This window comes from Sphaerodactylus townsendi, linkage group LG12 (genome assembly GCF_021028975.2).
Source record: "Sphaerodactylus townsendi isolate TG3544 linkage group LG12, MPM_Stown_v2.3, whole genome shotgun sequence".
NCBI lineage: Eukaryota > Metazoa > Chordata > Lepidosauria > Squamata > Sphaerodactylidae > Sphaerodactylus > Sphaerodactylus townsendi.
In genome coordinates, this window is record NC_059436.1 from 38801904 (window position 1) to 38827260 (window position 25357).

General features: G+C 43.5%; 2 protein-coding genes across 2 annotated transcripts; both read left to right on the forward strand.

Annotated features, from left to right (window-relative positions):
* Positions 1 to 8076: 8076 nt before the first annotated feature.
* LOC125441530 lies at positions 8077 to 9633 on the forward strand. The gene has a single exon (XM_048512138.1). It carries the CDS (start codon positions 8077 to 8079, stop codon positions 9265 to 9267), a length of 1191 nt encoding a protein of 396 aa, XP_048368095.1. The 3' UTR covers positions 9268 to 9633.
* Positions 9634 to 23559: 13926 nt separating this feature from the next.
* Positions 23560 to 24849, forward strand: LOC125441531 (beta-1,4-galactosyltransferase galt-1-like). The gene has a single exon (XM_048512139.1). The coding sequence runs from the start codon at positions 23560 to 23562 to the stop codon at positions 24847 to 24849; it is 1290 nt and encodes a 429-aa protein (XP_048368096.1).
* Positions 24850 to 25357: the final 508 nt, after the last annotated feature.

The window sequence follows — 25357 nt, forward strand, 5'->3', positions numbered from 1 at the left end:
GAGAATTTGGGCTCTCTAGTTTAAACACCATTGAAAGTGATGCTGTTTGGGGGTGGATTCCAGCAGCACAGCGGCTGCACGGGGGGGGGGGGCGCAAATTTTGCACCGGGCTCCATATTCCCTCTATGCCTCTGCCCAGAGGGCAGGGCAGAAGGAACTGTCAGCTGCCGGCTGGGAGCCCAGCTGGTGGGGGGCAGGGGAAGGCAGGGTGGGGAGGTCTGCCGTCCCCGGCCTTGGAGAGCTGCTTTTATAAGCGCTATGCTGGGGGCGAGGCTTGGGGAGGCGTGGCCATGCCATAGGGGCGGGTGGGGGTGTGGCCCCACCCCCGAATTCCCCCCATAAAAAATCTATACCTACATCCCTGCTAGAGCAGCATGGGGAAGCCAGTGTCTTCAACAACAGAAAATGAATATCTGTCTATTGCAATCATCTTACCACTGTGGCAAGTAATCTTCTTCCCTGTCTGCTGTTTCCCACCCTTAGGCATTCGCCAAGTATCTGCCAGAAATGCCTGGCATCCCTTCCCTATAGGAGACTGTTTGGGCAGAGCACCGGTGGGGTGTGTGTCACTGAATGGCTTACTTCCTGGCTGGCAGCCACCCAGCCACCCCACCATCCTCTGTCTCCCACTATGGTGCTTCTTCAGATGGTTCCTGAGGCTGGTAGTTCTCTCCCTTAACTGATCTAGACCCTGCACAGCTGCAACTGTGGAAAGCAGAATTCCTGTGTCCTCTGGAAGTGCTGCCAGACTATGGAAGTGTAGGGACATTCATGCTGATTAGCAGCTGTGGGAATTCCTGATCCACCTCCTGTGAGTAGCTTGGGGCAGAGGCACTGTATCTAGGCAGGACCGGAAGAGATGTCCAAGAAGGGGTTTACAAGAGTTTACATAACAGTTTCTACTAGGTCCAAAACTCAGTGCAGGCAGTGTTGAATTGCAGCGCTCATTATAAAAGGGTGAATGTATGTAAACAAGTTGCTGAAGTCACTATTTATGACCTGATCTGTTGATTAGCTGCTGGTCAGTGAGACAGCCATTGCTTAAGTTTTAGTGAGCACATACATCTGAGGTTATAAACTTAACTCTGTCTCTTTGTCTGAGCACACCAGAACCACCACCACCACCACGACGAGACAGCAGATAGGTACCAAGATATAACCAAACTTACAGTAATGTAGATGAGTAACAGGAAAGGAAGGATTTATTATTGTATCTCCATGTAATCCTGCCTTTAACTTATTAAACTCATATAGAAAAAGCAACTGAGAATCTCTCTTCTGCTCTTCTCTACACACACACACACACCCACACACACACACACACACACACACACCAACCTTGTTGTGTTGACCATAAATCACCCCTCACCAAAGACTGAGTCACATTAACATGCAGTGGGGAGGACCATCAACATCCCTTTGGGCCAGGTTGAGTTCCTTCTAAAATATCATGACTGGAATCGAAAAAGATATTATTCTTATAACCTAAGCGGAGCACGAGGGTAAGATGATCAGTGTCTACTCTAATCTCCAACATCAACACTCACAACACGTCTTTTTTTTAAAAAAAAATGTTTATTTTCCTCAAAAAGTTACAAAAACATACAAAAGATTTAGGAAAGAAAGAAACAATATTATCAAAGTTTTACAAAAATCCAAAACATAAGAGAGAAAAAAATCCACAGGGAAAATGAAACTGAAGAGAAACGGGGAAGGACACTTCTGAAAGCTGGTTGGAATTGAAGGACTTCACGCTGTTTCCTGCCTCAGTGACAGAGAGGAGTCAGATAGCTAGAGAGGGTCAAGACACTGGGCACCATTTCTCTACCACTCTGTCCCCTTCTGCACATGCAGAATAACGCACTTTCAATCCACTTTCGCGATTGTTTGCAAGTGGATTTCGCTATTTTGCACAGTAAAATCCAGCTGAAAAGTGCACTGAAAATGGATTGAAAGTGTATTATTCTGCATGTGCAGAAGGAGCCTCTAACACTATCCCTGTGATGTGTAGATTACCACCCTCAGGGAACTTCTTTCCTTCCTGCTTCTCCTCCTCTCTCCACCGTTCCTGTACACACCTTCCATCTCACACCATGTATGCAGAAATGAAGACAGCATCCAGCTATATAGATTAGAATAGAGAACTTGTCTCTCCACTTTTCTATGCAGAATGGAGATTATTAATTAAGACTTATTAGTTGGAAACTATGAACTGGTTCTTTTGTCGTCCCCCCCCCCCCACACACACACACACACAGGTAAGCGTGGTGTAGTGGTTTTAACTCTTTTAACATATTTATTATGATTTAATTGTGTGATTAAAAAGTTGTTGCCTCCTTGAATCCCTCAGGGAAGGGTGGGGAATACATTTAAAAATAAATAAATAAAAATAAAGACCAGGTGGATTCTAACCTGGATAACCGGGTTTGATTCCCCCACTTCTCCACCTGCGTGGCGGAGGCTTACCTGGTGAACGAGATGTGTTTCTGCACTCCTGCATTCCTGCTGGGTGACGTTGGGCTAGTCACAGTTCTTCAGAACTCTCTTAGCCCCACCTACCTCACAGGGTGTCTGTGGTGGGGAGAGGAAGGGTAAGGAGCTTGTAAGCCATCTTGAGTCTCCTACAGGAGAGAAAGGCAGGATATAAATCCAAACTCATCTTCCTCCTCTTCCTTCACTCTGCTGTATTTTGCCCAGGGCACTCTGCTTGTAATGCAAAGATATCCCTTACCAGAGTGAATTACCAACAGCTCACCTCACACCTACTGATCCTGGATCTTTTCAAAACTAGTGCATCTATAACAATCCCCAACTGATTCACCTGTCAAATTATAGGTCCTCGGAACTCCTGGGGAGGCGAGAGTCAGAGCCCCATCTACTCTTATGCCGGCAGATAGCCCCGTTCAGTAGTGTGTGGCAGGGAGCTCTGGAGAGCTCAAACCAGTTGAAGCGCCATCTTCCCCAGCAAAACATTTTTTTAAGCTTGCCATAGTAGCTGGTATTCTGTTATAATAATTTGTGGACTTACCTTCAAGGGCTAGCAGGTGCAAAGGCACAGCTGCTCCTCATCACCTTGTTTCTTTAATAACACTGATCAAAAATACATTGCAGCAAAACAAAGTGATACATGTAGAAGAAGAAGAAGAAGAAGAAGAAGAAGAAGAAGAAGAAGAAGAAGAAGAAGAAGAAGAAGAAGAAGAAGAAGAGGAGGAGGAGGAGGAGGAGGAGGAGGAGGAGTTTGGATTTATATCCCCCCTTTCTCTCCTGCAGGAGACTCAAAGGGGCTCACAATCTCCTCGCCCTTCCCCCCTCACAACAAACACCCTGTGAGGTAGGTGGGGCTGAGAGAGCTCCGAGAAGCTGTGACTAGCCCAAGGTCACCCAGCTGGCGTGTGTGGGAGTGTACAGGCTAATCTGAATTCCCCAAATAAGCCTCCACAGCTCAGGCAGCAGAGCTGGGAATCAAACCCAGTTCCTCCAGATTAGATACATGAGCTCTTAACCTCCTACGCATAGCTGGTCAATGGGGACATATCCCGACAGGTGTCTTATATAGTAAGTTTTATTCTGTTGCAGTATTTTGCTAAGAGGAATAACCAAGATTTATTGATTAATATTTATTGAATAAGATTCACACACACACACACACATATTATACTGTACAGTATGATATGCTTTGCATTGGGTTTCTATGTCTTATGCAACTGGTATTTATTACATTGTATTTATTACCATCATAGTAGCACAATTTGTCTGTGTATGGGATTAGCCCCCCAAGAAGGACTATGGCAAGCTTAAAGAAATGTCTTACTGATGAAGAAGCAATGAAAACGTGAATCTACCGCAGAACACTTTCCCCCAAGGAACTTGTCCCATGTAGCCCAAGAATCTCGGGACTACAGTGCTGGGAAATCTATTTTGCAGTGTTCTCTCGAAACTTTGAACACTGAGTATATCCTGGACTTTGGCATCAGCATTTTCACTGGTAATTGTGTCAAGCATATTCATACAGACAGACATGGTGTTGTGCCAAGCGTGGCACACGGAGGACCTAGACTCAGGGGTAGGGAACCTGCGGCTCGAGAGCCGCATGCGGCTCTTCTGCCCTTGCACTGTGGCTCCATGAGCTGAGCCGCCGGCCCCATCCTTGCCCACCTTGCAGGCAGCAGGGCGGGTGCACCAACTGCCCACAGTCGGCTGGGCCGCGCTGCGGGCTTCCCCACTCACCCGCCCCGTTGGAGCGGGGTGGGTGCTTTCCCGGCGGCCAGCAAGGCCGAGCCGCCGGCTTCATCCTTGCCCGCCCTGCAGGCAGCAGGGCGGGCGCATCCATGCACTTCTCAGAATGAGCGGAGTAAAAGGTAAAAAAACCCTATATATATAGTGTTATCTTTATTTTAAATGTCAAAAATTATTTGCGGCTCCAAGTGTTTTCTTTTCCCCTGGAAAACAGGTCCAAATGGCTCTTTGAGTGATAAAGGTTCCCTACCCCTGACCTAGATGCTGTTGTTTTGTAGATGACTTCATTTATTCAGCTACTAAACACTAATTTTCACTGCTTGCAATGAGAAGTTGCCTTCAGTAGCCTGGGTACAGTGACTTTATAACTTTGTGTGGAGTTCTCTACATTGCACCCACATCATTTTCTTTGTGTTAGGTTGCAGAATTAAATCATATGTCTCTCCAGACAGTCAAGTTTCTACATTTCTCTTAGAAATATCCCACTTAAGTGTTTGAGAAGTCTGCCCTGTTGGAGAGTAATTAGCGTGCCCTATTACCCCAGTACCCTTAATGCTGGATGGGGATAATTGCCACAGTCGCTTGATTAGCTGATCAATTTAGAGCTGGTTACTTTCAAGTTTTCAAAAATAAGGCACTTTGGCCATCAGTAATGCCAGCTCTTTTGGTGTATCCCTTAAATCATAAAGTTTGTCACTGCTCGTTACCTGCTCCTGCAAAAGAAAATTATTGTCCTTCCACAACACCTTCTTACCTTGCATCGGCGGTGCTGTGTGTCAGCTTCCAAAACCTAAAATCAGTTTGAGACAGGGATTCTAAAGTAATTCTCAGCTAAAAAATAATCCTCTGTTTTAGTCTGCTTAGGGTGCTGGAGGAGAAGAAAACAAGGCTTCCCTTCCCCTGGGATGTTTCCCAGCATCTGTATCTAATTAAGCTCTTTTCACAAATAGGAACATACTGACTCACAGACCTTAGAGGCGTCCAACTGACTCAGCTTAACAGGTTGGTAGCTCGAAATATTCAGGATATTTTCTTTTTCTTTCTGGCTGCTTTAATTCTCCATTATAAATCAGGAAAGTATGACAAAACAATAAAAAAGGTAGGGATACTCTAACAGTGCTGCCATCTGGTCGCCATCTTGGAAGCACAGAATACAGGTGTGCATTCAGCTTTTGCCAAACTGAGAAAAGCCAAAAAATGCCTTTTCACTCTTTTTAGCTTTTTTTTTTTTTTGGTCCAAAAAAGATGCCCTATGACAAAGGCAAAAAAGGTAAAATTCATTCATTTAGCCTTTATTTGGCATAAACAGTATAAAATCATATCAAAATCGTATCAAAATACAAGCTTGCAACATATAACAAATGAAGTTGATTCATACATACTGTTGCTTATGGGATATTTCCAGGAGAAAGTTCGCAGCCATTTTACAGAATGTAGCATCAGAATTATTTAATAAGAACAATAGTCTGCTTAGTTCATCCAGCTCGCTAGGTATCATAGAAAGCAACCTAGGGTATTTGATTCTAATACTTGCCGATTTAGGACAATGGAATAATTGGTGAGTTAATGTTTCTAATTGATTTGCATCACACGAACACACCCTTTTGCACATTTCTAGATTGTTATATCTACCTCGTAGTATGGCAGAAGGGAAAACATTGAAGCGAGCGAGTGAAAAAACTCTTCTCTGATCTGGATTGGTCAGATGATACAGATAGGAGGCCATTCTGTTATGTTGTAAGGGGATTGATAGATGTAAAGGTGAACAAGTTTTCCTCGCTGCCAGAGTTAAATAGTTCCATTCTCTCACCAACAATTTTTGTTTTAATAATTTATACAATTCTGAACAAGTTAAAGGTAGAAGGGAGTCAAGGGGTATACCAATTGATTCGAAAAGAAAAAAAGCTTTCCCCCAACTTTTTCAGAATTGCTGCAACTACTGTCACAGGGCACCCGTAGAAGCAACGACAAAATACTTCTGCCTATTTGCAAGGCATTTACATTTTAATGCCGCCATTGTAGTCTAGGGGAAATCTTTATGGGATTCCAAGGATCCTGTCTTTTAAGATAAAGGCACCAAACATGCATCAAGGCTGCTGGTGATTCTTCTTGCAAGAACCACCAAGTTTGGTAAAGATTGGATCAGGAAAGGAAGGTAATTGTAAGCCACATTGAGACTCCTTAAAAGTAGAGAAAAGTGGAGTATAAAAACCAACTCTTCTTTTCTTCATCTGGTCAAAGCAAATCATGACAGAAAGATTTGGATTAGGAAAGTCCATTTACATAGGTCATACTAATGGACATAAACAGCTCCAAAGATGAGAAAAACTTTCACTGTGGAAGAATCCTGGCAATTTGTAAACTGAATGCATTTCTACTAAGACATTCTGCTAATCTGCCATTACATCATAAAGATTTGTTTTTCATGATTTGAGCTATTTTTGTTAGATTGTGGGCTTTGGTCCTCTTTTTTGTGGATTCATGGTATACACTAGGGCTCTGAGGCCTCTTCCCCAAACTTTCACCCAGTGCTCTCAGGGAAACTAAACATTCTACCTCCTTTCAGTCTGGTCCCTTAAAGACATGAAATCAGGAGCATAAATAAATGCTGGCAATGGAAAAAGCATAAGAACATAAGAACATAAGAACAAGCCTGCTGGATCAGACCAGAGTCCATCTAGTCCAGCTCTCTGCTACTCGCAGTGGCCCACCAGGTGCCTTTGGGAGCTCACAGGCAGGATGTGAAAGCAAGGGCCTTCTGCGGCTGTTGCTCCCGAGCACCTAGACTGTTAAGGCATTTGCAATCTCAAATCAAAGAGGATCAAACTGCCGTGGGACCATATAAGATCTAGATGTACGTTTTTTTCTATAAGAGTTCAGTTGCTATGAAGAATCCAACATGAGTACTTTGTTCTCTATCTCCATTTCTTTTCTTCATGTCAACTTTCCACAACTCTTTCTTCAATGGTGCTGGAAAGTGATGTCATATCACAGCTGACATGGCTTTACAGGATAAGGATTCCTTTACTGTGGTGCCAAGCTGTGGGAATCCTTTACAGTGGCTAGGGGTCATTTACACCTGTCTAGAGTAATGGTTCTCAACCTAGGGGTTGGGACCCCCTTGGGGGTCAAACGACCCTTTTACAGGGGTCGCCTCAGACCTTCGGAAAATTGTATTTTTATATTTTATATATACCAATTTTATGGTTGGAGGTCACCACAACATGAGGGACAGTATTAAAGGGCCGTGGCATTAGGAAGGTTGAGAACTACTGGTCTAGAGGTATTGTACTAGAAAAAAGTCTATGTCATATCATAGCTGACATGGCTACTCCATAGGGTTTGCAAGGCTAGAGGAATTCAGAGGTGGTTTGCCATTGCCTGCCTCTGCCAGGGCTGAGAGAGTTCTAAGAGAAAGGTGCCTAGTCCAAGATCTCCCAGCTGGCTTCCTGAGGAGCAGTAGGGAATCAAACCTTGTCCTCCAGATTAGAGTCTGCTGCTTACGACGACTACACCATGCTTGCTCTCATTAGCCAATAAGATTCCCTTCATTGTGTTCTCGATGCTTGTTTCCCCAGATGTTCCTCTACAAGTGCACTGCGAACACATGCTGCGGCATCAGACCGCCGGGCAACAACAGTCAAGAACAACTCCAGTACTTCTTCTCTTACTCTGTATTATCTTTTTCCATCGATCAACAGAGCAGCTCCTCTCACTGATTGGCTATGACGAAGGCCAAAATGACTTGCTATCCCACAAAACCCAAATTGATTGCTATAGTTCACATTGCCATCTTCACATCAATAATGACCTATTCCTACCTCCAGAAAATTCTCTTTCATGCCAGTAGTGAAGAAAAACTTCTGCCAAGGGATTCCCGCCAGTAATACCATCACACCCTTAAAAGATAACCGAACCTTCATCATTGCTCCATACTTTGACAACAGAAAGAACAACATGACAAGAGTGATTGCAATAGTCCACCACAAAGAGGTCAAGGAACTCTACTGCTGGTTCTGCCACCCATCCAAGGGTGAAATATACATCTCCAAGGCTGAAATACATGTCCTTTCTGATAGATTTGACTTTCCTTATGGTGCCACTGACTTGCGTTGCCTAGAACCAGAAGCTTGGGAGCCACATTATATGTTAATACATTGGTCTCCTTCTGGTGATCCTGATCACCTACCACTTTTTGAAATAAGAAATCGTGATCATGAAGGTTCCCTTGTGGATTTCACAGTCTGCATTTCCACCATGTTTGGAGGATACAACAATGTCCTGCAGTTTGTGCAGAGCATGGAGATGTATAAAATTCTTGGGGTGGACAAAGTGGTGATCTACAAGAACAGCTGCAGTCCACTGATGGAAAAAGTACTGGACTTTTACATTGCAGAAGGGATTGTTGAGATAATCCCCTGGCCCATTGATTCCTACCTCAATGTTTCTCCTCAGTGGCATCATGCAATGGATCCCAAGGACATTGGCTACTATGGCCAAATCCCAGCCTTAAATGACTGCGTCTACCGCAACATGTACAGGAGCAAATATCTGCTGCTAAATGACGTGGATGAAATTATTCTGCCCATTAAATATCCAGACTGGAAAACTATGATGCACAACCTTCAGGGCCAACATCCAACAGCTGCTGTCTTCTTCTTTGAGAGCCATCTTTTCCCTGAACATGTCTTCACCCTCCATGATCCATTCAACATTTCCTCTTGGAGAAAGATACCTGGTACCAACATACTGCAACATGTTTTTCGGGAACCTGATAGCGACCCAGTCCAGAACCCTCGTAAAATGATCATTGATCCACGGAAAGTGGTCCAGCAATCTGTCCATAAAGCTCTCCAGGCATATGGAGGCGATGTTAATGTTCCAATGAATGTTGGCTTCATGCTTCATCACCGGGCTACTAAGCAACCAAAGCTTCCAAGAGAATCCCTCATTATGGACACAAGTCTCTGGAAATATAATATGTCTTTGGTTGAGAATGTTAATAAAGCTCTCCATCGAATAGGACTGTAAGACAGGGAGTATAGCTGAGGGGGGGTCTTACTCATAGATATGCATGCTGTTGGACAGGTTTAGTGAAGTGGAGCTGTAGAGATAAGAGCAGTGGAAGGACAGTCTTTTAGACTAGAGCATACCACTGACAATGTTTTCCCTTCCCTTGTTCTAACCAAAGAGGCATGTAAAAACTATAAGTGAGAGAAAGTTGGTTTCACATCTCCTCGTTCTAGCCAATGACAGGAATAACGGCTGTGATGGACATGACCAGCTGTAGCAAGTGGTAGCTCCATTTGTGTTTTCTGTTTCTTTCTTATAACAATTGTGAACTATTTTTCTTGTAGTTGTACATTCAGAAGAAACTGTAACTTTATTTAGTTTTAATTGTTTTGGGTTTTTTTCTAATGCCTATTAAAGGTTTCTAAAAAAAACTTTTACAATTAAGATTTTTAAAAAAGAAAAGAAGAATATTATCTTTATCAATATTATAGCTATTGGGAGGGTCAAAAATCAATATTTTTTCATATTCAGGTATACTGGAACCAAAGCATATCACAATTCTCTATCTCCCCACCTTCCAGTTGGACTTCCAGAAGGTCAGCTTGCCACTGCTCAACTACCCAAGGGAGCAGGCATGAGCAATTTGGCATGACAATGTTGCTCACTCTCCACACTCATTGGGGGGCACAAGAGAAACCTCTGGGGCATGCCAGAGAGGTCCAGTCAGAGGGTCTCCATGAATTGGTGGTTTTCCACTCATAGAACTCAGAAAGGCCCTCTTTCACCACTGTAGCCACCATATCCTGCCTTGTGCTCCTCTCATTCCTAGAGGGATCAAGTGCCTGCCAATGAGCTCCATCTCCAAGGTCATCCTGGCTGTATCCATGAGGGGGGTGAGGGGGACTGCCTAGCGCCAAGGTGGGTGATGAACAGCAGTCAAGCTGCATTCACTCTCACCACCTCTGCTCATGCCAATGTGCCCCCTTGGCCTCCAGGTGCTCAGTATACCAGGAGAGCTTGTCTTCAGTGATGTAGCAATGGGGCATGGGGGAGGGGGGTGTAGCAGTGGTGTACCAATGGGGTACCTCCTCTGAGGAGCTTGGGACAGAGGCACTGTATCTAGGGGGGACCAAAAGAGATGTCCAATAAGGGGCTTAGACACAAGAGTGTACCTACTATAGCTAGCTGCTACAAATTAAGCAGTGGGTATACGTATTGCACTTGCTATCATGAGCCAGCCCCCAGGAGATGAGGAACCAGACACAGAGCCTGAAGACCAGGAGCTGGCCCCTCGAGAGGAAATGCAAGCAACAGAGCCAGCTTCAAGTCAGCATCAGAGGAGGACTGAGTTTTTGCAGAATTTTGGCCTCATTAGCAAGGTCATTTTATAAAAGCCTTGTCTTGGGTTGAACAAGTGTGCATCACTGGAAAGCTCCACACACATGGTTCCCTGCTCAGCTCCTCTTTTCCTGGCTGGCATGCCTGCTTGAACTCCTGGACTGCTTGACTTTGGACTATCAGACCGCTCCTGTGGCTGCCTTGACTATGGCCTGCCCGACCACACCTGTACTTGCTGCCTGCCTTGACTTTGGACTGCATTTCTGGCTGATGGTGAGGTTGTCAGTAGATTGCCTAGCTGATACCTGCCCTCAGCACACCTGTCAGGAGATTGATACTGGAGGAAGAAAACCAAATAAAGAAGAACCTGTTGGAAGGATTACAGATTACCCTGCTCTGTAAGCCAAGATCAATTCCATACAGCAAGGTATTTATTAAAGGAGTTCACATGACTATATAGATAGAAAGGGTTTGTTGTCCTCTGCAGGGGCTTCTTCCTTTGTGCCATGATTTATTCCAGGAGATGCTCCTACCCAGAGTCTTCCTCTGCATATTAAGTGTAGAGGAATGTACCTCTGAAGCTGCAATGCCAAAGACCTGGCGACATGGTGCCTTGCTCTGTCATTATGTGTTCAAGCAAAGGTTTGGAGTTGTCTCAAAAGACAAATCCAGCCCTGAGCAAAGAAATAAGCAAAGGTATATTTTCTGTGACTTTTTGTGGGATGGTATTTAGGAAGAGGAAAGGCAAAGCAGCTGATAGATAATACTATAATCAAAATGCTCAAAGTGCACAAAAAGTAAACAATTTGCTATTTACAGTATTTTGATGTGGGAAGCATGACTTCATTCTTTCTTTAAAAAAAAGATCAGAATAAAGGAGGTTTGGGCATGAGTGCGTTGAAGCAGGAAGTCCAACAATTCCCGCACAGTGTTGTATAGGTGCTTTTCAAAGAAAAGCACTCTAGTTTGGAAACCAAAGCGAAGAAAAAGATGCAGCCGCTGCCTTTCAATTTTTGCATTAAAGTCAGATGAACCTTTCTGGGACACTACAGAGGTGAAATAGCATGTCGAATCAGAGGCGTAGCTCCAAGGGGAAGGGGGGCACGACACACTGGGGGCGCACTCCAGTGGGGTTGTGGCGAGGGCATTCTGGGACGGGATGGGGGCGTTCTGGGGCAGGGCAGAGGATGCACTTGTGCACAGGGCACTTTTCCCCCTTGCTATGCCTCTGCATCCAGTGGAATCAATTGGGCATGATGTAGCCCAGCTTTTGGGGTAACGTTAAGAATGTTGATTGTGCAGGAAGGTTGGCAAGAATATACTTATGGAGCAATGAGAGAGACTACGGAAAATCCCTTCGGGGGTAGGGTGGTCTATCAAATTTAATACATAACAACAACAACAACAACAACAACAATAATAATCTGAAATAAATTATTATAAAATGATGTATAGATGGTATCCGACAAAAAAAAAACTGCCAAAAATGTATAAAAATATATCAAATAGATGTTGGAAATGCCATAAACACAAAGGTTCCTTTTCTTCCTCCATGGTGGTTGGTGGTTTCTTCCTACATGGTGGCAAATCCTTTTGGGATATGATACTTAAAGAAATACAAAACCTGAAGTTTTTCTATTAGGATTATTGGGTGATGACATCCCAAATCAATACAGACTGCTTTTCATGTACTTGTCTACTGCGGCAAGAATATTGTATGCAGAAATGGGGAGATGAAAAAATACCAACAAAGGAAGATGGGATACAGAAAGTCATAGAATATTCAGAAATAGCAAACTTAACAACTTTACTAAGGCACAGTAATACATAGAAATTTGGAGAAAACTGGAAAACTGGTCGATGAGAAATGATTGCTGGATTTGAGATCTAAAAGAAAACAGTACAATGAATTAGAATATTAGTAATGATACAGTTGTAATTGATAAATGGTTCCATTTTAAATACATGTATGAACCTAGAATGGACTGGAATTCAACAATAAGATAGTGGGAAGTCTATACGTTTGTTTTTTGGTGTTAAATTTAGTTAGGTATAATAGGTTGTGTTAGTTATTGTATAATTTATGTCTTCATTTTTGTGTGTGTGTTCTTTTTTGTATTTTTTGTTTTTATTTGGTATTGATGTAGTGGTGGACATGAAAGTGTATAGTGGTATGTTTTTTTATGTTGAGAAAATAAGAACATTATTACACACACAAAAATAATAATATTGATTGTGCTGTCAAATGAACTTTTGTGTGGAAGGAATGTGTGTGAAATGAGTGTATCAGAGAAGCCATCATAAAAAATGGCTGTGGGAGGGGGGATATCAGAGGAAGGACAGCATGGACCTAAAAAACACAAATGAATAAGTGGGTACTTCTTGATCAAATCCTGCCTGAACTCTCCATAGAAACTAAAATGAATAACCTGAGGCTGCTGTACTTTGGTCACATTCGTTTGAACTAATCAGCCAGATTTGTTTCAATTAGATAGTAAGATCATTTGTAGCTGGTTTCTTTTGTTGTTGTTGAAAATGTCAACAGATAAGAGATTTGCTCAGGCAATTCCAAAGTTAATCTTTCGTTGAGCTCTGAGAGCGCATGTTTACACATATCACTAGGTTTGCTAGTCCTATTTTGGCAAGTGCTAGGATATTTTGGGGGCAGGGAATAACCCTCTATTACCCTCTAGGAATACCCCTAATTTCTATGACAAAGATAACACAGATTATGAAAATTCCTAGAGCATCACCTGGAAGTTTCCTGAATTCCAGATGGAGGCGTTTGCTGGTCATGACGTTACTTCCAGGTGATGCTCCGGAAATTTCCTCCACTGAAGTATTCACCTGACTATGCACGTTACCTAATCCTATTAGTTAAATTTCCTTTATGAAAGGTATACATGCTAACTAATCTTTAGCAGTTATTGGTGGCTTAGGGGGATGAAAGTTCCTAGGAAATCTCCCAATTTCTATTATATTTGCTATAGAAAGTTGGGGGGACTTCCTAGAGTACTTCAGATACAATGGCATCACTTTTATGTTGCCAGTATTGTACGATAACTTTACTGACATAATTATGTTCTTATAACCACAATATCTGTACAACAGTGATGATCCCTTCCTTCTCACCCCCAGCCCCAGCCCTTGGCCGAACTCCCTCCTGCCCTTTCCCCCACCTTCACAACCCCCCCAAAAAACCTTTGCCTTATCCTTCGAGCGGCGCCAGCTGGGAAAACACTGGGGGTGAAGTTAAAGCTAGGGAAGGAGCGCACCCTCCCTGGCCTTAACGTCCTCCCCCATCTGTTCTCAGCTGGCGTCACTTGGAGGACAAGGAAAAGGATTTGGGAGGGGTTGCGGGTGTGGCGGTGCAGTGGTGCGCCAGTGCAGCAGTGCGCCGGTGCAGTGGTGCAGCGGTGAGGCAGCGGGCAGTGAGAGCAGAGTGGATGGATGTCTGAACCACTTCCCTTGAGTCAGTGATCTCTGTTAACACACTGGGCCATGGAGAGAAATACCTCTTACCATCTTGCCTTTCATGATGCCAGCCACAAATACAAGCCAAAAATTAGGAGTTAAAACTACCAGACCAAGAACTCCACCACAGCCAGCAATGAAAAGTTTTACTAACTGCTGTTGATTTCTATTCCCAATTGTACATTAAAATGATTTTTAAACATTTACTTCCCAACTGATTTTCTGGATTACGTTATCAATATAACAACATGCATCGATTTTTTTTACCTGTTTGTTATTTTTTTTTACATCCTTAAATTTTGTTTTCTGTAACTTCTTAAGAAGTGTTGTATATTGTTCATTCTATACTCATGTAATAAAATGACATCAATAATATCCCAAGATAAATTGATCTGGACCCTATATCTCAGTAATAGGTAGTTTGCATCTGTCTCTCCCTCCCATCCCCTGCTTTTCACTATTTGAGACCCCACATTCCTCAGAGGAACATACCTTTGGGGGTAAATTCCCTGGCTCTTTACCCAGAACAATTATTTTGGAACAGCTAAATGGGCCTGCATGCTAATATGCAGAAAATCAGAAGTAGATTTTCTTTGTGAATGATTAAGAGCACGGCTATTTTTATAAGGAGGTACCTTTTTAAAAGGGAGAGACTATTGCAATGTAATTTAAACATATGGTTTTATTGCTATTCATCTGGGAGTTATACCTGTGTTTGCAGCTGGCAAAAGGGAACATGACTGAATATCTGTGAACTCTCTGGTATATACTGCTTCCAAGGTTCCTACAGGGAACACCACCATTCTTTTTCCAGTAGAGGATGCTGTTGTGTTCTGCAGGTGGGAAGTTGTGGGCTGATACTAAGGAGCTGCAGCTGTCTCCCCGTGCACCAGTTGGATGCTTTCAGTTTGCCTGTCATGTGGTGTCGGCACATCACATCATGATTGGAAGGTTGTGACAGGGTTGCTATGGACTTGAGTGCAATTGCTATGCTCTCCACACCTTTCAAGTGCGATCTTTGACATACCTTTTTCTTCTCTGCTGATTAAGGGTGGGGCAGAAACTAGTAAGACCAGCACCACACTGCTATCGGCAATGCTCCAGCATCAACACCATTACCTGCAACACTGCTTCCCACAGAGACTCCTGCAATTGCTCCCTCCAAAAGATCTTCTGACCTGACTGTCTGAGGTGTGGATAAAATGTTTTCATTGGATGTCACAGCACAAGCCCCTGAAATTCCCTTGTCGTATGAGAGATACCTCAAGGAGCACATCAACTAAAGGCCTTTAGTCTAAAGCCTCCAGGGCTCCTTCTCACTTATGGCCACTTGAACAAGTGAATCAAGTTTGTTCGGCAAAGACCCCAGAGACCCTCTCCACATTACAGCCTTCTCCAATAATTCCATCACAAGCCCAGGGAACATTGCCCAGTCACTGCTCAGCTGTAATCAATCCAGCCTCAGCTGGTAGACCTCTTAGGTAGCCCAACTGCCTCACTTAAGTTGCTCCTGTCATCGTACCTAGCCTGGACATATTTGGACTTCCACTTCCGCTGTAAATGTTGCTCTGTCTGCACTCACCCAAAATTCACACCTGCCAATAGGAGACAAGGGACGGAGCACGGATCTTTACAGGATCTTTGATCCAGTCCTGTGTAGATCCTAAACCAGTGATGGCGAACCTATGGCACAGGTGCCAGAGGTGGCACTCGGAGCCCTCTCGGTGGGCATGCGCACACAGAGTTCATCATGTGGGGGGGCAGAAAATCACCACCCCCCCCACACACACACACATCTAGACTGACCTGGGCCACTGAGCCCAACGTGCGCGCATTGCGGTGAACAGGGAGGACTCGGCTGGCGTGCCTGGTACCTGTTGCTGCCGGTGGTTGCTGCCGGGGGGGGGGGGCACAGAGGAGGCAGAGATGCTAGAGAGGCACAGAGTGGTGCGCGTGGGACTTGCTGGAGGCTAGAGCAGGCTGGCCCCTGATCGAGCGGATGGGGCGGAGGAAGACGGAACCAATCGGTTTTGTCTAAACTAAAACCTCAGGTTAAATTGCCGGGTTGGCACTTTGCGATAAATAAGTGGGGTTTGGGTTGCAATTTGGGCACTCGGTCTCAGAAAAGTTCGCCATCACTGTCCTAAACTCTACACAGGATCAAGCCAATAATAGAATTCTCCACTGAAGTCTAGTCATTTCAAAACCTATAAACAGGGCACTTCCAGTGTTTAGCTGGGTCTGTACCCAAACCTCCACCCTGGTGGTTGCTTTCTGCTCCCTGACTTTCTTCCATCCTTCTATCCCCACCCCACTCCTGTTCCTGAAACCTTTTCCATCATAGGGTCTCCAACTCCAGAATTCACTACAGTTTGGGACCGACTTCCACTCTGAAAACCCATGTCTTGGATCAGCTTTTTCTTCCCCTGCCCTGGATCCCATTGAATCAGACTCTTTTCTTCAGAACAAAGTGATTATCTTTCTTTTTTCCTTTTTTCCCTTTATTTTCCCTTTGATTTCTACATACACCACACTGAGGCAGCAATTAAGGACAAAATAGGGTGGTTTGCACTACTGTACTGCAATATTGATTTGTGTTCCCTGGCATTTCATATTTCAGCTCTGCGTTTTGATAACTGAATAAATATTCACTTTTTAAAGACTTTTTTTTAATCTCACCTGTCTAGAGGTATTGTACTGGAAAGGAGTCTGTGTATACACTGATAATTACACCAGAATGCATGTGCGGTTCAATACATTTACATAGGGTTGCCAGCTCTGGGTTGGGGAATAACTGGAGATTTTAGGTGTGGAACCTGAGGAGGAAGGAGAATTTGGGGAAGGGAGGGGAGGGTCTTCTGTGGGACATAATGTCACAGAGTCCACCGTTCAAAGTGTCCATTTTCTCCAAGTGAACTGATCTCTGCTGCCTGGACATCAAGTCAAGTCAAGCATTTATTGTTTGAGCCATTGGCTTAACAATACAAAGATACATGCAGTTAAAACATTTAAATTAAAACAATAACTTAGTTTTACATTAAAATATAAATTATTTGTATTCGCAATCTCTAAATTAAAATGCCCCATCAAATACTTTCCACGTCAGATGTTTTTGCAGCTTCTTCAGCTAGTCTAAGTTAACCTCCAGTACTTTGGAACATCAGGTCAAGCAGCGCTTTAAATACTTTGCTCGTAATTTCCTAGCCACCAGGGCAAAGAGAGCCATCTTGTAAGAAACATAGGAATTGATATCAAATAGTAAGAAAATCAGTTTCTCATCATCGGATAAAAAGCTGTCCTAGGTAGTATTGGCTCCAAAAACCTTTTCCTTATTTCTGAATATAAAGGACAGGAGAGTATGTAATGAAAGAGATCCTCAGGCTCTTGTTTAAAACTGGAGATCAGTTTTTAAGAGTGGGGAATCTCCAACCACCCCCTGGAGGTTGGTAACTCTACATTTAGAGGATGGTCTATATGAGACCAATCTGACACAGGGGCTGATTTGATTAGCAGTGATATACCAGTGTTGGGGTTTTAGGATTCTACTGTTAGACTTAGAAGAGGAACAGGACAAGTGCCCTCTCTTTTCTTGTCTCTTTGTAGGGTCTAACTGGGAGAGGCAGCTCCACAGGAAAAAAAAGCATCGAAGAATTAACTCCTTTCCCCCATCATTTTGACCCGATCCTAAATGACTCTCCATACACATAGCACTCCGTGGCAACTGCTTCTCTCCCATTTGTAAAACCACCCTTGATTCAAAATAGCTGACAAAAGAACACAACTTATCCCTTCTTCCTTGTTTATTATAGAAAAATCAGGTGATCTTTTATGGTGTATGAACATAAACCCTTACACCCTTTTTTGCTGCATATAAAATGCCACCTGAAAGAGGTGTAAGGGTTAATTCAAAAATTATTAACCCATTTAAAGAGGATATAGCTAGAAGGCATAAATGAATGGAACAATCTATCACTGTGAAGGGTGACTGCATTTACATTGTTTGCTAGTGAACGTTGGTTTATAGTGGTGCATTACGCAGGAGTTCACATGCTCTCCTCAGTGGAGGCCCAAGGTGTGTCTGTTTTTTCCAAAGTGGAGTTTTGCCTTACAGAGACAAGGTAAGTTGGAGAAATGTCAGCCAGCGCATTTGCCTGTTACAGAGAGGGAATTGGTTCAATATAAAATGATACAGTTTTGGTTGACAGAATATTATAAACCCGTTTTTTTTTCTCTGTGTTTAGACTGATGCAGCCAAGAATCTGGTAGCAAGCTGAAGACTAACAGATCTATTATTACCGTGTTTCCCCAAAAATAAGACAGTGTCTTATATTAATTTTTGCTCCCAAAGATGCGCTATGTCTTATTTTCAGGGGATGTCTTATTTTTCTGTGTCTTGTCTCGTCATTAGCATGCTTCCAAACAAAACCATACTGCTACTTTTAACTTTCGGGATGTGCCTTTATATTTTGCACTTCAGCAAAACCTCTAGTACGTCTTATTTTCAGGGGATGTCTTATATTCGGGGAAACAGGGTATACAAGTCATTCCAAGTTATTAATGTTTACTAGTTTTGTTTGAAAAGTAGAAAGGAGGGATAAACTCTACAGACTAAAAGAGCCCATTGATGTACCATAGCATCACATAATTAATTTGTAGCTCGAGAAATATCAAGTCAGAATTACATGCAACTAAGTCGAATCAAAGAACTTAAGACAATCAACTTGCTCTGTGATCTAATATCTAATGTGAGAAGCGTGGTGGGTTTAGTCCCTGTTCCCCTGCTGTTTGTATGTCATCTCAGAAGAATTAGATTTCGGTGTGGTGGATGCAAAAGCACTCAGCAGTATGGATGTAAATTTCTGGAAACTTTACTTTTGTGGCAGCAGGAAAGTAAATATGTTTTCCACAGGAAGATACTGGGATTTTAAAAATAAATCTTTGTAATACATGCAATTCTTCTTGCCTTAGCAAACCTAAACTTGCTTTGCTGCTTTAAGAACATGAAGTACATTGTATTGTCGAAGGCTTTCATGGCCGGATTCAACTGGTTGTGGTGGGTTTTCCTGACTGTGTGGCCATGGTCTGCTGGATCTTGTTCCTAACGTTTCGCCTGCATCTGTGGATGGCATCTGGCTGGGATACACCTCTGAAGATGCCAGCCACAGATGCAGGTGAAATGTTAGGAACAAGAAGATCTTCCAGACCACGGCCACACAGCCCAGAAAACCCACCACAACCAGATGAAGTACATTATTTCTAGCTTGGCATCTACAATTCTACTGTATGTTTGTTTGCTTGCTTGTTTGTTTGCTATGAAGTCACAGCTAATTTATGGTGACCCCACAAGATTTTCAAGGCAAGAGACATTCAGAGGTGGTTTGCCATTGCCTGCCTCCATATCAAGCCCCTAGTGTTCCTCAGAGGTCTCCTATCTAAATACTTACCAAGTTTGAGACTGAGAATATGTATCTAGCCCAAGGACACCCAACAAGTTTCCATGGCAGAGTGTGAATGCGAACATCGGTTTGCAAGATCCTAGTCTGACATCCTAGTCTGACATCTTGGCTACACCATGCTGGCTCTCTATTATTTGGCGCACTAATGGCATTTAGAATGAGGGGTTTCTATTTTTAGTGAAATAATACAGATAGACCAGTGGTGGGATTCAAATAATTTAACAACTGGTTGTTTACAAGCACCCTTTTAACAACCAGGTTTGCCAAAGTGGTGCAAACCTGCTGAATCCCACCACTAAGATAGGCCCACGTTAGAGAAGAAGCTGTAATCTAAAGAACCTACATCTAGAAAGGGACACAATCAGCATCTGAGCATGAATTATCAACATTGTCATCAATAAAGGAAGTTTATATTACCTGAAGATCTCAAGATTATTGTGCAAAAACAAAATAAAGCCTTTGTTTTTGGGATAAAGCTCAGAATGGCAAACTGTTAAAGCCTATAGGCTCATTCACTGTGGCATTTCCTGTATCTGAAAAATAGCAGTGGGACAACCAGTTGCTGGATTAGAGTCTTGCACAGGGCAGACGCCAATATCACAAACACTGCTAAAGTCAAACCACCCAGCAAAGCAGATAAGCTTGCTGACTGACCAGAACAACAACGTTAACGGTGCTTTCTGTCATGGCTTGGTCTGCAGAAATTAGCAGCCGAAGCTTTCCATAGCATGAGCATAAATATTATCACCCAGTAGAGTTGCCAATCCCCAGGTGGTAGCTAGAGATCACCTGGGATTACTGTTGATCTCTAGGAGGCAGAGGTCAGTTCACCTGGAGAAAATTGACATTTTGGAAGGTGGGCTCTATGGCATTTTACCCCACTGAAGCCCCTCCCCCTTCCTAAACCCCACCCTCCTCAGGCTCCGCCCTCAAGACCTCCAGGAATTTCCCAACCCACAGCCGGCAACCCTGTCACCCAGTAATGTCTGTGCTGTTAAAGACATGGAAGAGGAGCCAGTAAAAATGTTGCATTTATATGTTCAGTGTTATTGAGCCTGAATAACTCCCCTGATAATCTTATAGGAAAATGGGGAACAGATATTGAGCAAACCATTCCGCAAGGTGAATGGGAGAGGATTTGGAGTAGAGCATTATCAAGACTGAACTCTGCCATTCTGGAAGAACATTTCATGACAAACCAGTATCAATGGTACTTTACATTGTTACCAGTCATCAAAAATTTACCATAACATTCTAGATAAAGATAATTTTATGCTTGGGGTGTTAGAACATAAGAACATAAGAACAAGCCAGCTGGATCAGACCAAAGTCCATCTAGTCCAGCTCTCTGCTACTCGCAGTGGCCCACCAGGTGCCTTTGGGAGCTCACATGTAGGATGTGAACGCAATGGCCTCAAGTGCTGTTGCCCCGCATCACCTGGTCTGTTAAGGCATTTGCAATCTCAGATCAAAGAGGATCAAGATTGGTAGCCATAAATCGACTTCTCCTCCATGAATCTGTCCAAGCCCCTTTTAAAGCTATCCAGGTTAGTGGCCATCACCACCTCCTGTGGCATATTCCAAAACACCAATCACATATTAGTTTCCTTTATTAGTCCCACTTTTCCCCAGCATTTTCAATGAATGCCCCCTGGTTCTAGTATTGTGAGAAAGAGAGAAAAATTTCTCTCTGTCAACATTTTCTACCCCATGCATAATTTTGTAGACTTCAATCATATCCTCAGCCGCCTTCCAACTAAAGAGTCCCAAACGCCAGTACTCTCATAGGAAGGTGCTCTAGTCCCTCAATCAATCCTTGCTGCTCCTTTCTCTGCACTTCTTTTTCTATTTCTTCAATATCCTTTTGAGATGCAATTCTAGAACTGGACACAGTACTCCAAGTGTCAGCACCACTGCTTTATATATATGGGCATGACAATCTTGCAGTTTCCATTCTCACCTTTCTAATGATCCCCAGCATAGAGTTTGCCTTTCACAGCTGCCATGCATTGAGTTGACATTCCCATGGAACTATCAACTAAGACTTAAATCCTCTCCTGGTCCAGACTGATAGCAGCACTGATCCCTGTAGCAGTATGAAGTTTGGATTTTGCCCTATGCATCACTCTTACATTTTGGCTACATTGAACTGCATTTGCCATTCTGAGCCCACTCACCTAATTCTATCAAGGTCCGCTTGAGCCACAGAATCCTTTGTGGTTCTCACCACCCTACATAATTTGGTATCATCTGCAAACTTGGCCACCACGCTACCCACCCCTACTTCCAGGTCATTTATGAATAGGTTAAAGAGCACTGGTCCCAAAACGGATCCTTGGGAGACACCACTCCCGACATCTCTCCATTGTGAGAACTTCCCATTTACACCCACTCTTTGTTTCCTGTTTCTCAACCAGTTTTTAATCCATAGGAGGACTTCCCCTCTTATTAGGAACTTGGATGGAAAATTTCTGGTCTATGGTTGTATATCTTCTTAAAGAAACCACAGATTGTATGCTACTAGCCCTTCAAGCAACAAGACAGGACAGTGTTAAGTCATCAAAGATAGTAATGATAGATTTATGTATGATTCTTAATCTGTTTACAGCAGCTGGGCTCTGCATAGGGGCTAACTGGAAAGAGCCATTTCCTATTGGAGAATTCATTGGAGTGTGGAAAATCTTTTTAATGTGTAGTTTATTGTGTCTGATAACATGGTCACGGATACCATGGACTATCAAAAAGACAGATATCTGGGTTCTAGATCAAATAAAGCCTGAACTCTCCCGAGAAGCTAAAATAACTAAACTGAAATCATTGTACATTGGTCAAATGATGAGAAGACAAGACTCACTGGAAAAGACAATAATGCTAGGAAAAGTTGCAGGAAAGAGGAAGACCCAACATGAGATGGATTCACTCTATAAAAGAAGGTCCTCAGTTTTGCAATACCTGTGCAAGGCTGTCAACAATAGGACATTTGGGAGGTCATTCATTCATACGATCACCATGAGTCAGAAGCAACTTGATAGTGCTTCACACACACACACACACACACGCACGCACACACACACACACACACAATGTATCTGGTAATGTAGCAAATAGACCTGTAGAGAAAGAGCAATTGTTCACATTCTGGTATAGCAAATTTCAGGATAAAGGGTTGTGTATTTTTGATTGGATGTGATTGCTCTGGATTATTTTTATTTATTTTATAATAGAAATTGTAAAAAAATCAAAAGTATTTAAAAAATGTACCTTTCTGCATGGGCCAAAAGCGGCGGTGTCGGGCCAGTAAAACACCGTTTTGGTGGGGACCGTTCGCACAGCTGCCGCCGCCAAATCACTGCAGCGGAGCTCGGTTCCCACCAAAATGGTGTTTATTGCAAACGCCGGCTTCCATTTGGTGCCATGCGAATGGCACCAGGTGGAAGCTGGCGTTTCTCCCCCTTCCAAATGCTGCTTACCTCCGGTCGCCTTCTGTCATGTTGTGCAGGCCAGGAGACATGCCCCCCTGGCCTCGTTCTCCAGGGTCATTGCTCTGGCCAGGGGGGCGTGTCCCCTGGCCTCCACAACGCGACAGAAGGCAACGGGAGGTAAGCAGCGTTTGGGAGTGGTGCAGCCTATGCAAAGGCTATGCCGCCAGCGCCACTTCCAGCGGGACCATCCCTGCGAACAGTCCCGCGGGGGTGCGCCGGCATAAACTATGCCGACACACACACCCTCAGCGCCCGTGCACAAGGGGCCTTAGCTTAGCATCCTATCTCGGTATTTTTATTACAGTATGTATTTCTCACCTATGTTCCTTTTCTCTGGAACATAACATACCTGTTTCCTTCCTAAAGATTTTTTGTTTAAATCCAAGTTTAAGTCATGCTTCCTGCTCCCTGACCTGAATCTGCATTCACAGGATACGTAATCGAAAGACAGTGAAGTGCAAGTCCATTATTTGCTTACTGACTCTGCATTGTGTTTTTCCATTTCGTTCCAAGCTCCTGTCTGCTATTCTGCCACATGCCTGCTTCCATGGTAGTATGAAATGGTTCACTTCAGGAAAAGATTATACCTGGTGATCACCGTTTCCCTGGCCATCACTACAATAATGTTCTTCTGCCACAAGAAAATACATCTTTCTATCACGCCAGCGGTGAAGAAAAACCTCTGCCGAGGGATTCCTGCCCGTAATACCATCACACCCTTAAAAGATAAACGAACCTTCATTATTGCTCCATACTTTGACAACCGACAGAACAACATGACAAGAGTGATTGCAATAGTCCACCACAAAGAGGTCAAGGAACTCTACTGCTGGTTCTGCCACCCATCCAGTGGTGAAATATACATCTCCAAGGCTGAAATAAATGTCCACTCTGATAGATTTGACTTTCCCTATGGTGCCACTGACTTGCGTTGCCTAGAACCAGGAGCTTGGGAGCCACATTATGTGTCAATACATTGGTCTCTTTCTGGTGATCCTGACCAGCTACCACTTTTTGAAATAAGAAACCGTGATCGTGAAGGTCCACTTGTGAATTTCACAGTCTGCATTTCCACCATGTTTGGAGGATACAACAATGTCCTGCAGTTTGTGCAGAGCATGGAGATGTATAAAATCCTTGGGGTGGACAGAGTGATGATCTACAAGAACAGCTGCAGTCCACTGATGGAAAAAGTACTGGACTTTTACATTGCAGAAGGGATTGTTGAGATAATCCCCTGGCCCATTGATTCCTACCTCAGTGTTGCTTCTCGCTGGCATCATTCAGTGGATCCCAAAGACATTGGCTACTATGGCCAAATCACAGCCTTAAATGACTGTATTTATCGCAATATGTATAGAAGCAGATATTTGCTGATGAATGACATTGATGAAATTATTCTACCAGTGAAGTATCGAGATTGGAACACCATGATGCAGAATCTTCAGATGCAGCATCCAAAAGCTGCTGCTTTCAGCTTTGAGAACCATATTTTCCCCAAAAATGTATTCAGTCTTAATGACCCATTCAACATTTCCTCTTGGAGGACGGTACCTGGAGTTAACATTCTGCAGCACATCCTCCGCGAACCTGACAGGAAGAACATAATCAATCCTTTCAAAATGATTGTTGATCCAAGGAAAGTGGTCCAGACATCTGTCCACTCGGTTCTGCAGACGTTTGGGGACAGTGTTCATGTTTCAATGGACGTTGCCCTTGTCTATCATTGTCGTATTCCCCTACAACCACAGCTGCCTAGAAAATCCCTAATTAACGATACAACACTCTGGAGCTACAATGTCACACTAGTTAGGAACGTCAGCAAAGTTCTACGACAGATAGGTCTATAAGCAAGAAATGGATGAGGGCCAATGAACGGAAGCTCAATCTGAGAAGTTAGCCTGTCCTGAATAGGGTTTCATTCCTCCTGAACAAGCAGGGTTGTAACTGAGGAGTGTGGCTGGATCTCAAGGATAGTCCTGGATCCTAGGTCTCCTTTGTGGCACATAGTGGCTTTTCAACAGCTTTTGATGCACTATTTTAGAACCATTCCTCGAAAAGCATGATCTGGCCCTGCACTATTTTACAACCATTCCTCGAAAAGCATGATCTGATCCATACTCTAAATCCAGGTTAAATGACTGTAACACTATCTACATGGGGCTGCCTTTGAAATGTCAGGAACTGTGGGTCATCCAAAATACAGCAGCAAGACTACTTAGGAGCTGGGTGCAGGCATTGCATCACACTAGCGATGAAATACCTGTTTGCATTCATTTCAAGTCCCAAGTCAAAAGCCCTAAATGGCCAATTATGCACAAGATGTCTGGTGTGCAATGGGCGTGAACATCCATCAAG